Raw genomic sequence first — 12,407 nt, forward strand, 5'->3', positions numbered from 1 at the left:
AGGTGGTTTAGAAAATACAGATTCACTGATTTAAATTGTTATACATTTTTTGGCAGGTATGCATCACTAACAGTAAAATAAAGTTTTACTTTAATCACTTCTAACGTCACACTAGTTACATTTGCTGCGTTGAGATGATCATATGTTACTGTATTTTATTTTGAAAGTATGTGAACCTTTGTCAAGTTAACAATTTTATATTTCCAAAGAAGTGTTTAGTTTTATTTATGCCAGTAAAACAATAGAACATTTATATTTATCATAATGGTTACAACAGCAAAAATACAAACCAGTGTCTTATTTTCTAATGAGTGAAGTAAGACTTTGTGATAAATCAACCTGATTGGCTGTGAGTGTTGAAGGTTGCAGACTGTTGTCTTACCTGCAACAATCAGAGCATGCTCAGTTTGAGGGATTGGGGGAAGTTGGAAGGCAGCTACTCGGTTAGATTAACTACATTTCTGAAAAGTTTTATTTCAACTTTTTTGAGTTTCTTCTTGTTAGGTTTATAATTGTATTTTAATTCAAAAAACATAATTTTAATCAACCAAATGCAAACATATTTTGCTTTTTTAACCTAAAATCTCAATTTTGATAGATGGCTTTACACGGGTAGCACTGTAGCTCTTATTTAGAACATCTTCAAAGCAATAAAGTTCTGATCCTCTCCTCTGTAGGCGACTACGAGGTCTCCATCCGCTTCAACGACGAGCACATCCCTGACAGCCCCTTCATCGTCCCGGTGACCTCGCCATCAGATGACGCTCGCCGTCTCACTGTTGCCAGTCTTCAGGTGAGGCTCTGAGGCGCACACACATCCATGTGCTCACGCACCAGGCCACAGCACTCGGCTCACAATGCAGCAGCAGCGCAACATTTTGGTTTATGCTCTGTAACGATCAGAACAGATGAAGTAACTTAAAGTAAGTTGTGATGGTTTGAGCTTCTTTAAACTGAAGCTTTTAGAAGATGAGAATTCTCGGATGCATCAAATCAGCTGCTGCTGCGTTGCCAGGCAGTGCAAAGGCTTCTGGGATACAAGAGGACTGTGTGTGTTTCTCGTGCCTCATTCTAAAGGCTCCCAACAGCTTCCTGAAAGTGTGATGGGGCGCTAAAGGGTTAAAGAGGTTGAACACGGGCTGCTTTTCCTCTCTGTAAATCTGACTGCAAAGACGTAAAGTCCAAATTTTTGCTGCTTTTCTTCAGTCTCCTTCCTGTCTTTCACAAAACCAGCCCTCCTCTTTAGCCCTGTTAGCGGCCTCCAGGTAAGATGGGGGGGTAACTTTCTGGTTGTTCAGAGGAGTGGGTGTGGCGTCTCTGCTGCAGATGCAGCTTCTGAGTGTGTGAGTATGTTGTCGTCGAGCAGGAGTCGGGTTTGAAGGTGAACCAACCGGCATCGTTCGCCGTCAGCCTGAACGGCGCTAAAGGAGTAATTGATGCTAAAGTCCACAGTCCTTCTGGGGCTCTGGAGGAGTGCTGCGTCACAGAGATCGATCAAGGTAATCCCGGACAAGCCCCCGCAGTTCAGCTTAAACCCTGGTTTCCCCATCCCTGAGCTTTTCCAATCTTCTTTGTCCAGATAAGTACGCAGTTCGGTTCATCCCCAGAGAGAACGGCCTGTATCTGATCGATGTGAAGTTCAACGGAAGTCACATTCCAGGAAGTCCCTTCAAGATCCGAGTGGGAGAGACGGGTCAGGCTGGAGACCCAGGAATGGTTTCTGCCTACGGGGCGGGACTAGAGGGAGGCACCACAGGTAACACACCTATGAGATGAGTTAACTACACGTGGTAGAACTCGTTTTTAGTGTTTTCAGTCTCATAAATGTTGAACGGTAATCAACTGCAAACCTCACAGTTACACATTTTAGTTCCATTTTTTAATAAATAACTTGAGAGCCTCCTGAAGCCAATCAAGTCTAAATATATTAACATTTTTAAGCCAATAATTATAACTGGCTTCTTGTGCAATTCTTAAAGATTGCATCTAAATAAAATATCTTGTATTTGGCAACACAAGACAGTTTAAATCGGAAACTGTTGGATTTAGAATCAGCATTTTCTTTATGCACGAAAAATGGCTTAAAAAGGGTGGGAACTGTGAGAACCTTAAATCAATGTGTTTGGATAATACTAGGGAGGTAAATTACAACTGTTCTCCAATCCTCAAGGAACTGCATGCGAGTTTGTGGTGAACACCAGCACTGCGGGCCCTGGCGCCTTGGCCGTGACCATTGACGGGCCCTCCAAGGTGAAGATGGACTGTGTGGAGTGCCCTGAGGGTTACAAGGTCACATACACCCCGATGGCCCCTGGCAACTATCTAATCTCCATCAAATATGGCGGCCCTTACCACATCGTGGGAAGCCCCTTCAAAGCAAAGATCACAGGTCAGGAAAAGGATTTGATTTTTGGAATTTAAACTCAAAGACGTGGGGAAAACTAATGATTTCTTCTTCAGGTTCCAAGCTGGTTTCCAGCCACAGTATGCACGAAACCTCCTCAGTCATGGTCGACCCAGTGACCCGAGCCATCAGCTGTTCTCAGCAGGGAGCTCCTGTCCACTCTGATGCCAGCAAGGTGGTGGCTAAAGGTCCAGGCCTGACCAAAGGCTTCATCGGTCAGAAGAACAACTTCTGTGTGGACTGCAGCAAAGCAGGTGAGTCCTGAATAGGTGACATCCTCATTTTCTATAACCATAGTTGTAGAATCTTAACCCATAAGACTCTATAGTGACATCTGTCAAAATATGTTTTCTGTGGTCAACTTGGTTTGTGGTATTTTCCACATTTATTTTTAAGTAAAAATCAGTCTGGGTTTTTATGGATTAAGTTGGATTAAATGAACAATACATGTTTTGGATCCTAACCTCTCTGCACTTAACCCTGGAGAACACCTTTAAATTTTACATTTTAAAACCTCGAAAAATGTCAAATGAACTTTAAAAGTATGGAAGTACATTGCCCCTGGATTTTTTTTTTCTAAATACTTTTAAATTGTTTTAAATCTGGGAAATATCTGGATATCTGAATATCTGCTTTTGTTAATCTAATAAATGAACTAAATGTTTAGATATAAATGGAGGAAGTTGGAAATGAATACAGTTTTGACAAAATAACATTTGTTCATATTAAAATGGTTTTCTTCCGTCTGTCCGTCAGGTCGTAACATGCTCCTGGTCGGCGTGGACGGCCCGAAGGTCCCCTGCGAGGAAATCCTAGTGAAGCATTTGGGCAACAGAGTGTACAATGTGAGCTACCAGCTGAAGGAGAAGGGGGAGTACATCCTGGTGGTGAAATGGGGAGACGATCATATCCCCGGCAGCCCCTACCACATCACCGTCTAAAGCCACAGATCAAGCCTTACCACTGTTACGAACGACTGAATCCAGTCCTGCCTGTTGTCGTTTACAGACCGCCGCCGCTCTCCCTTTCAGATTCAGCTTCCTTGTTTTATGTAACTATTTAAAACCAACTCTCTTCAGACGCGGTTTAATCAGTTTTCACTGCACTTGTTTCATTCTGCTCTTCACAACAATCAGAAAACTTTAGGGGGAGAAAGATGCACCTTTTTATTACTGTAAAGTAGCGCTCGGCTGTTCCTCGCTTCCCCCCTTCGGTGGGTGTTGGATTAGACCAGTCTGAGTTGAAGCAGATCGTCGGGATAGAAGAACAGGTGTAGGTGATGGGCCCTGCTCTGGCTGGAAGGTTGACATTTACTGTAACTTCCTTGTGAAGAACGGATCCACCGGCTTCAGAACCGGGTCAGACTTTAAGAGCTTCATGCTTCCCTTAGATCTAACGGCTCGTTTAAAGGTTGTTCTTTGTAGTTTGTCCAGGGGCGGTCTTGCATGTTCAGTGACGGCTTGCTTTCCCCAGCATGTGGTGTTCATGATGATCTTTAACTAACCTGGTTGTTTATTTGCTGCTAAGTGTGACCCAGTTGTTGCCTCTGTTGTTCTGAGGAAGAGGAGGAGTGGAGAAGCTTGAACACAGGAGGAAGGCTCGTGGTGCTTTCTTGCAGCTGTGCTCGCTCCACACGGATTTTGTTTCAATCCTTCTGATGCCAAAACTCCCGCAGTCACTGAAAGTTTTCAGATTCAGGAAACAGTCGGCATCTGGGTTCTGATTGGAGAACTGTCAGTGACGAATGAACAGGTTCAAAAAGGGAAGTTCTGTTCAGAGGAGGTCAAGTTAACCAGAGTCACAATGACCCACCCCCACTTCTCCCTCGATTTGTTCCTCTCACTCACTTTGCGGCTTATCTGCCTTTCAGAACTAAAAATGGATTTTGCCATGAATGAAAAAAGGCTTTAAAGTGATTGTAAGTCAGTATTTTGATACACAATAAAGTATTTTTCTGTCAGTCAAACACTGTTTTGTCTTCACTGAGTAACATGCAAAAACGAATTCAACTTTATGTGAAACTCTCTAGACCACGAGTGTCAGACATGTGGGCTGTATTTGGCCCACCAGATGGTTTAATCTGGTCCAGTCATGGTTCCATTACCGTGGACAATTATGGTTATTTAAAGAAAAGGGTGCAATGTCCAATTTTGCCACTAGGGGAAGCAAAGGAAAATAAATTGCTGCATAAACGGTAATTCTTTCAAATGTCCCGTCTGGGTAAAATGCAGTTTGGTTCCCCACCAGCCTCACTATTACATTGCTATAAAAATTATCTGGTGGTGTGATGCCACATTTACCAAAATGTCAAAATCAATGCAATCCAATCTTTAAGTGATTAGGTTACTAGGTTGAGGCATTTTTTCCCCCCCCAACTGAAAAAAACCAAACTTACAGATATGGTGACCATAGGTTATTTTGCGATTAAGTTAACGGTCCGGTCCACTTGAGATCAAACTGGTTGGATGTGGCTCCTGAACCAAAATGAGTTTGATACCCCTGCTTTAGATGTGAAATAATGGATTTCTCTAAAGTTTCAAAAACAAATGTCTCAATAGTTTGAGAAATTATTGAATTTGAAAAGATAAATCACAAAAACACGAGTTTGAACCATAACTGGATTTCTAAATGATTTGTTAGATGCTGAGCCTCGACAGAACAGACGTAAAACTGATGGAGGAGTTGAGACTATCTTGATTAATACGTATCATTTCATGCAACAATTATGGTTAAACTGCATTTTTTTGGTCACAGTTTAACTTCCTTTTATTATGATTTGTGTATTGCACAACAACAAAAAAAACTTATAAGGCACATTTTTATTTGCTAATGAATAACAAAGTAAACCTTTTCAGTTGGATTATACGAAGCCTAGTGTAAACTTAAAAAAAGCAAATCCCTAAATTTATCACAATAAATGTTTGATGTTCTGTAGAGATGCAACAATACACTTCTCAATGAATTTAGTAGAGGTGTAACATACAGAACGGTTTTAAACCAAGAATTATGGCATTCCTAATTTTGGAGTTTAATTCACTAAAACAAGATCCAGTTACTATTTTTTTCCTTTCCCTCCTTTAAATTTCTTTATTTTAGCTCCTGTAACGACGACTGAATTTCCTTTTCAGATAACACAACATTTAGTTAGTAGAATAAGTTAGTATAGATAAAATTAGTTTTCTTATTCAGAAGTGTAGTTTAAAAATAAAAAAATGTATTTTAAAATTTCAGACATCCCATCAGTTGTTGCATAAAATTGAGCCTCAAGATGGTTGAGCAGGTCGGCCAATGATTAAAGGGTCAACTGTTTGAACCCCGCTTCCCCCGCTCGACTGTTGTGTCCTGATGCACGACCCCTTCCTGCCTCCGGTGTGGCTCCACTGGTATGTGTATGTCCCGGTGATGTCAGAGGGTGTGTCTACGGGCCGTAGGTGTGTACTGGCAGCCACGCCTCCATCAGTCCGCCCCAGGACATCAGTAGTTTACCATCACCAAGTATGAATTACATGTGAATTAATAATGGATATACATTGTAAATGTCAGGAAAAGTGGGAGAAAAAATCATAATTATTATTTAATAAGACATAAACATGGTACTTTACTACTTCTTTTAAGGCCTAAAATGTGCTTAACCCATGTGCTATCCTAGGCATGTTTACATTAAAAGTGGGATCATCTGGACCCCACAAGACAGCAGCTGAACTTTTTTTTCAAGGATTTTTTATCTTTACAGACATAAAATTCTGTCTACCTTTGTCATGGGAAGGATCACACATCAATGTAAGGGTGGGGTCATCAGGACCCCATGAGAGAGCAGAAGGGTCACATTCCCTATAAACACCAAAAGCAATGTGGGGTTCAGTGTCTTCCTTAAGGACACATTTAGGCAAGGGGGGAACCGGTCCTGCGATCCTTCAGTCAGAGGTTGATCGCTGCATCATGGCCGCCACAAATCTTTAATCCTCTGTAGAGTTTAGCAAAGTGTTCCATGGTCTTAAAGCAACAAAAGAAATTAAAAGTTTGTTGTTTTTTTTCAAACATAGACCTATTTCATTTTTAAAATATTAATTACATTACCCGGAGTGTTGTTTTACCTTCACAGGTAAAAACGCCCTTTGGTTTGAAGTCCCATATATTTTGAGTCCAAATAAAAGATTCAGAAAATGTTGTTTTTATGCTTACAAAAATACAAGAAACGTGACAATATAAAGCATGTAATATCATGTTTGGCTCCTCCTTAATTAAGGTTTTGATCCATTAAGTTTTTACAATTATGGAGCACGAATGTTAGCAAGTGCACCAAAGAAAGATGGAGAAACGTGAGTTTTGACATATTTATAATCTAAATAACAATTTAAATGAATTTAAGACATCTGTTTCTCTTTTTATCTTCAAAAATGTTTTGAACAATTTTTTTTTCAATCTTTGACCTGAACTTTCTTTATATATTTATGTACCTCTAAACCCCATGACAGTGTTCTGGCATTTGAGTATTTTTTGTTTGTTCAGAACAAATAAACCAAAAAAGGTTACTGCATCTTTAATTATTCCTTTGAAATACTTAGAATTAAATAAATAATCAAAAAATGTTTTTGATTTTTTTCATTCTTTGAGCATTTAGCTAAGAAGTGACTCATGTTGGAGTGATGAGGTTGTACACACTTTTAGCACATTGAACAAAACTACAGAACTTCTGAATTTGTATCAAAAGGAAAATATTACAGTTTGTTTATTTTAGAGAAAGAGAAAAAAATAAAAAGTATTGCTGGGTTGAAACTACAGTGAAATAAAAAATCAGATTTGGGTTATCTTTAATGAAGCGAACAAATCTTTGCTGCCATAACCTCTTCACAAAAATTAGTCTGGAAGAGGAAGTGTTTAGAGTCCAAGCATCCTGCTGCTGAAACATGGACCAGTCAAGGTCGGTGGAGGTTTGGTCCAAAAGGGCTCTAATGTCCTCCTGTGTTGTTCAGGTCAACAGGAAGGGGGATGAAGTTTGGTACAGACATTTGAACGGGGGCTGACGATGCGGGGCTGGGAGAGGAAAAAAAGAAGTCAGAAAAAAAATAAATAAAGCCTGGTGTTTGTATTCACTGAGGGCCCACCTGACAGTGCTGCCCTGAAATCCCAGTGCTGTGATGAAGATGTTGATGAGGACGGTGAAGAAGACGAAGACGGTGGCAGCGTTGTTCATCCTCTCCAGTTTGGGGTGTTTCCGTTCATCATTCAGATTGTACTTGGCTGCTGACACAAAGGTAAAGCACAACAAGTCAATTTTTCCCTAATGAAATCTTTTTGGCAGTTTAGGTAAAAGAGGTGGTTAAAAAAAGTCTGGCACCAGTGCCCCCTGGTGGCCAATTGCATACGAAATATAGTTGTGCTTAAATATAAGTTCACAAACCCTGGGAAAAAAATGAAGATTTCTTAGTCATTTTTTAAAGAATGTGAATGATAGCACAAAAACAGCAGTGTTCAAACTTTAAAGAAGTGGAAAGTGAGGAATTGTGTTGAAACCAAACTGTGATTACAAAAATGTTTACTGTAACTATAAGGTGAAGGTTCTGGAGTGGTCGTCTCAGTTTCCTGACCTCAGTATCATTGAGCCACTCTGAGCAGATCTCAGTTCAAGCAAGACAGCCCAAGAATTTAAAGGAACTTGAAGTTTTCTCATTGACTGTATATAAACAGTATGTACAGCATACAAAACGGTCTATGGGTTTTCTGCCAAGAAGAATGGACTGTTTTACCTCTAGAGAAAATAAAGAACCTCATCCACAATGACCACAAGAGACTTCAAGATATTATTGATGCAAAAAGAGAACAAACACTTTAGAACAGGGTCATTTGGGAAGTCTCTGTTGTCATTATGATTTAAAGAGTGTTAAGACTGTTGTTTAACAATAAATGGCTTAACCTGACCGCTTACCATGAATGGAAAATGAAGTGAATATGCTATCATTCATACTCAATGAAGATATTCTAGAATTCATACATTTTTCCAGGGTACACTAGCAAGCGCAACTGTTAACTGATGAGGTTCATAAAAATATAGCTTCCTGTAGTTATAGAATTGAAATCAAACCACCTACAGATAATTTTTGTTTAAAAATTAGACCATTTTACACTAGATAGAATCAGAATTTAATCCCCTCCTTCTGTTCCCAAACAAGAAAGTACCAAACGTTGCAGTTCTTCTAAAGACCCCTGGAGGCAGAATAAAGTCTTATTCTCGTTTAACAAGTTTAACACCAAGAAGAAAAATTAAATGTTTTTACAGCCTGGAGTTAGGAATGTCTTCATGCACTATGCTACTTTAGGTATTAGTGAATACCCCAAAGGAGGGGATTTTTTCAATCATGACTTTAAAGTTATTAGTTATCAAATTTGTGCATCATTGGTGACTCTGACTTCTATTTGCTGAACCTTTGCACAACAATGGCTGGGATAGGCCCCAGCAACCCCATGACCCTGAATGGGAAGGTTTAGAAAATGGACCGGCTTTGATTGCAAGTTAGGTGGGTTCAATGGGTGAGCTCAATAAATGTTCACGCTTTTTTGTCTTACCAATATCCCATTGTCAAAAACATTGTTCAGGTGGGCGGAGTAAATAAAGTGAACCCATTTCAATACTCCAGAATGCTGTCACAGACTCCAGAGATTATCTGTCCAGTGTGAAGATGTCTAATTCACAGAGTATGGAGTTAAAGCAGACATCTCAAACTAGCATTTATTCGGCGTATTAAACGAAAAAAGTGTGAGTGACTTGCCTATGAAGACAAGCAAGAGCCCCACTACGACCTGTAGGGTCATAGACAGAGCCAGCAGCACAATTAGGGGGATGTAGAAGCGGTACTGTGGTCCCACGTACAGGAGGGTCTTCAGCTGGGACGAGTTAGCCATCAACAGAGCAACGTCCAGCATGCTCTGAGCGGCACTCTTCTTTGTGGCATACATGTTATAGTCCATGCGGCGAAGTGATCTGGCCTGTGAAAACAGATCAGAGGTCAACAGGAGACGAGAAAATCTCAAGTTTTTAACATGTCTGCGTGGAATTTTTCTTATGAAAGAGAAAACTTGTAATAATAAATCCTTTTGTTTTTGCATTTCTTAATATGTCTCCTTTAAAATCTCTGCAAATCCAACTGTCACAGACTCTGTTTGAATGAAGGATTTTCTTTCCATCAACAGCTCTGCTGCACATGCACTAAACCCTCATCTGTTCCTAGCGTGTCTAGTTCAGGTTCTGGAGAAGAGAAGATGGTATCTTCACATTGACTGCAGTCAAATGAGCCGCCGTTCACATTTCTGTGGTCAAATCAGCATCACTGGATTTTTGGTGTGAGTTTCATCCAATACTTACGGTAGCAGGACTGAGAACGCTGGAAAATCTCCACCAGACTCCACGGAGCTTCTTGATGTGACCACGGAAATGTGAACGGCGGCTCATTTGACCGCAGTCATTTGGAGGAAGTTCGGTCCATAAAGATCTTCACTTCCTCGTCCCAGCTGACATCCGGCTCAAAACGATACAGGCTGGACATTACCAATTTAGCTTAATGTTTTTATGTAACATTGGTGAAGATTATTTAAGCGAGACACAGAGCTATCATAATCAAACGGGGGTTTAGGCTGCTCAGCTCTGCTCCAAAAGCCACGCCCCCTCAGAGGAGATTTTGGAAACAGAGGATTCATATCAACATGAAAAATGACTTTTCAAGGCATTTAGGTTGTGGGATTTTGATTAAAAATTTCATAATCATAATTAATTCACTACTGGGAATGTTTATAAAATTAAAAAAAATTGTCATGGGGGACTTTAAGCCCAGTTTTTCTATTAGCATCTGTAGCGTGGTTTCTACAGACCCAGACCTGCAAATTGTTTCTGCAATGTGAACTGAGAGGGGAGAGGTGAGTCATGCGTGTCAAATGACTCATCAAGACTCAACCTGTTGTTTGTCTGCAGCTCAGGAAACACGCCTAAAACATGAAGAACACATGTGTATGAAAAGGCCATACATGCTTTCTGTTTCCCAGTGTTTTTTTTTTTACCTAAATAACATTAAGCAATAGGTGTAGCCAGAGCACTTTGAACAGATCATCCAGTGGGACAAAAAATGTACAAGATGAAGCTTAAACTACAAGTGTTATAACTTATTTACAATTAAAGCTGCAGAAAGCAAAGTTGAGTGGAGACGAATACAAAGTCTAAAGGGAAGTAGTATGGTACATTTATGTTTCTGACATGCGACACATTTGAAGTCCTAACAGAACAACACACTCAAATACACTAATTTAAAAACAAATTAAAAATAATAAAACCCTAAAAAAATAAAATAACCTATAATATAGTTTGAATTTATTATCTAAAGTTTGTAGTCTTGATATGACAATTTAATCTAGTCTCTATTTAACCACTCTTGTTTTGTCCAAATTCAGCTGATTCTCTTTAACTTCACTTTTCACTTTCAATCATTAGAAAAACTGTGAATTATTTCTGAAATAAAAAAGTGTCTGCACATGTTAGTCAGGTATTTTTGATTATGTCACCGTGTGGGTGTGCAGCCGGATCCCTCGACACAGGTGTTTCTCAGAACTTGTTTCTCTGCCTTTAGATCAAGACAAACACATTTACAAACCAAATGGATCACTTTGTGAAACAATCCAAGAAAACATTGATCTTTTCTGTTAACATAAATTCAAATCAAAGTGCAGCAGGTACAGCAGTTCCCGACTGAACAACAGATTTAGACTTCATAGCGCCAAGAATCTCCATGAAGATGCACAGACCTCAGGCTTGTTAACCACATTTGTCTCAACAGAACATGTGTGTGAGTGCTGTGCTCCTCACCTGGATGTCTTCAGTCTCTTTCAGAGCCATTTCTTCTTCGTTCAGCTCGATTACCGCAGCCATCCTTTTCTTCCACGACCTCACGGGAAACTTCCACAAAGTCACAAAGCTCCTTGCAGATGAAGGCGTGGCCACCACTTACCTGTCTGACAGCTATTCTTGCTCCTAACTTCAGAGTTCTCACACGTTTCAGATTTCTCTTCTATACCAATAAAATTATTTGGGATGTATGTTTGTCAAACTAATCATGACACCCTCATTTTAACAGTGGCTATAAAATCACAGTTATCCAATTAGCTAAAATGCCTTATTAGGAGCCCTGAGGGCCTGAAACAAATGGATTCATTTATTTTGGAACAACACACCTTTGTTTATTGCTTGCCATGGGAACTATAGCTATAAATAGAAAAGATACTGTTTCTCGATAGTTTTTTTGTCAGTGTGTTACTTTGTGCATGACAACAGAATAATGAAACAATCATCAACTCTCCCATAACTGGATTGGATTGTTTTGATCTAAGAATAAATGACCATTTTCTATCGGACTACAGTCGTTCTAAATTAATTGGCTGTTTGTGTTTAAAGATCCACTCTGATCAAAACTGTGTTTTTAGCATCTTCTTATGGCCTTTTTCTCATGATGGGGGACATGCATCCTTGACCGTTTTATTAGTCATACTTGTCCAACAGCTTGTTAAGACAAATTTTTAATAAGCCAATCACATGGCAGTAATTAAATGCATTTAGGCATGTAGACATGGACAAGTCAATCTGCAACAGTTCAAACCGGCCTGAATGGGGCATGGTTGTTGGTGCCAGACAGGCTGGTCTGAGTATTTCAGAAGCTGCTGATTGACTGGAATTTTCACCCACAACCATCTCTAGAGTTTACAGAAAATGGTCAGAAAAAGAGAAAATATCCAGAGAGCTGCAGTTCTGCAAGTGGAAATGCCTTGTTGATGTCAAAGGTCAGAGGGGAATGACGGTGGATTTGGAACCGACAAGAAGTAGTTCTATTTTATAGCTATCAAGTTTATGAAAGCTTCGGTCCCTGGATGGCTCAGTGGGCACAGACCTCTACTGCCTAGGAAATGGTGCTCTGACTGCCATAAGGTATCCAGAAGAAATCCTTGAACCCATTGTCAGACCCTACGC

The 12,407-nt window shown here is 39.9% G+C and overlaps 2 protein-coding genes across 6 annotated transcripts in view; one reads left to right on the top strand and one right to left on the bottom strand.

Annotated features, from left to right (window-relative positions):
- Positions 1 to 4,367, top strand: part of flna (filamin A, alpha (actin binding protein 280)) — a 51,205-nt gene extending 46,838 nt beyond the window's left edge. For all 3 annotated transcript variants that reach the window (XM_024293958.2, XM_024293961.2, XM_024293960.2), the window contains 6 exons: positions 678 to 793; positions 1,367 to 1,499; positions 1,580 to 1,756; positions 2,171 to 2,389; positions 2,461 to 2,658; positions 3,161 to 4,367. In XM_024293958.2, coding sequence (XP_024149726.1) covers positions 678 to 793; positions 1,367 to 1,499; positions 1,580 to 1,756; positions 2,171 to 2,389; positions 2,461 to 2,658; positions 3,161 to 3,345 — 1,028 coding nt within the window. In that variant the 3' untranslated portion in view covers positions 3,346 to 4,367. The remainder of the gene's footprint in view (positions 1 to 677; positions 794 to 1,366; positions 1,500 to 1,579; positions 1,757 to 2,170; positions 2,390 to 2,460; positions 2,659 to 3,160) is intronic.
- Positions 4,368 to 6,928: 2,561 nt separating this feature from the next.
- On the bottom strand, positions 6,929 to 11,503 carry si:dkey-93l1.9 (ninjurin-2). Of its 3 annotated transcripts, none has more exons than XM_036212972.1 (3): positions 11,253 to 11,503; positions 9,172 to 9,388; positions 6,929 to 7,645 (listed from the first exon to the last, which is right to left on the bottom strand). In XM_036212972.1, the coding sequence occupies exons 1-3, from the start codon at positions 11,313 to 11,315 to the stop codon at positions 7,374 to 7,376; spliced, it is 552 nt and encodes a 183-aa protein (XP_036068865.1). In that variant the 5' UTR covers positions 11,316 to 11,503; the 3' UTR covers positions 6,929 to 7,373. The 3 variants fall into 3 exon arrangements, with proteins under 3 accessions (XP_036068865.1, XP_024147995.1, XP_024147994.1); XM_024292227.2 differs by lacking the exon at positions 11,253 to 11,503 and having other exon boundaries at positions 6,929 to 7,438; positions 7,510 to 7,645; positions 9,172 to 9,663; XM_024292226.2 differs by lacking the exon at positions 11,253 to 11,503 and having other exon boundaries at positions 9,172 to 9,656.
- Between the last annotated feature and the right edge of the window lie 904 nt (positions 11,504 to 12,407).

Source organism: Oryzias melastigma, linkage group LG7 (assembly GCF_002922805.2).
Source record: "Oryzias melastigma strain HK-1 linkage group LG7, ASM292280v2, whole genome shotgun sequence".
Taxonomy (NCBI): domain Eukaryota; kingdom Metazoa; phylum Chordata; class Actinopteri; order Beloniformes; family Adrianichthyidae; genus Oryzias; species Oryzias melastigma.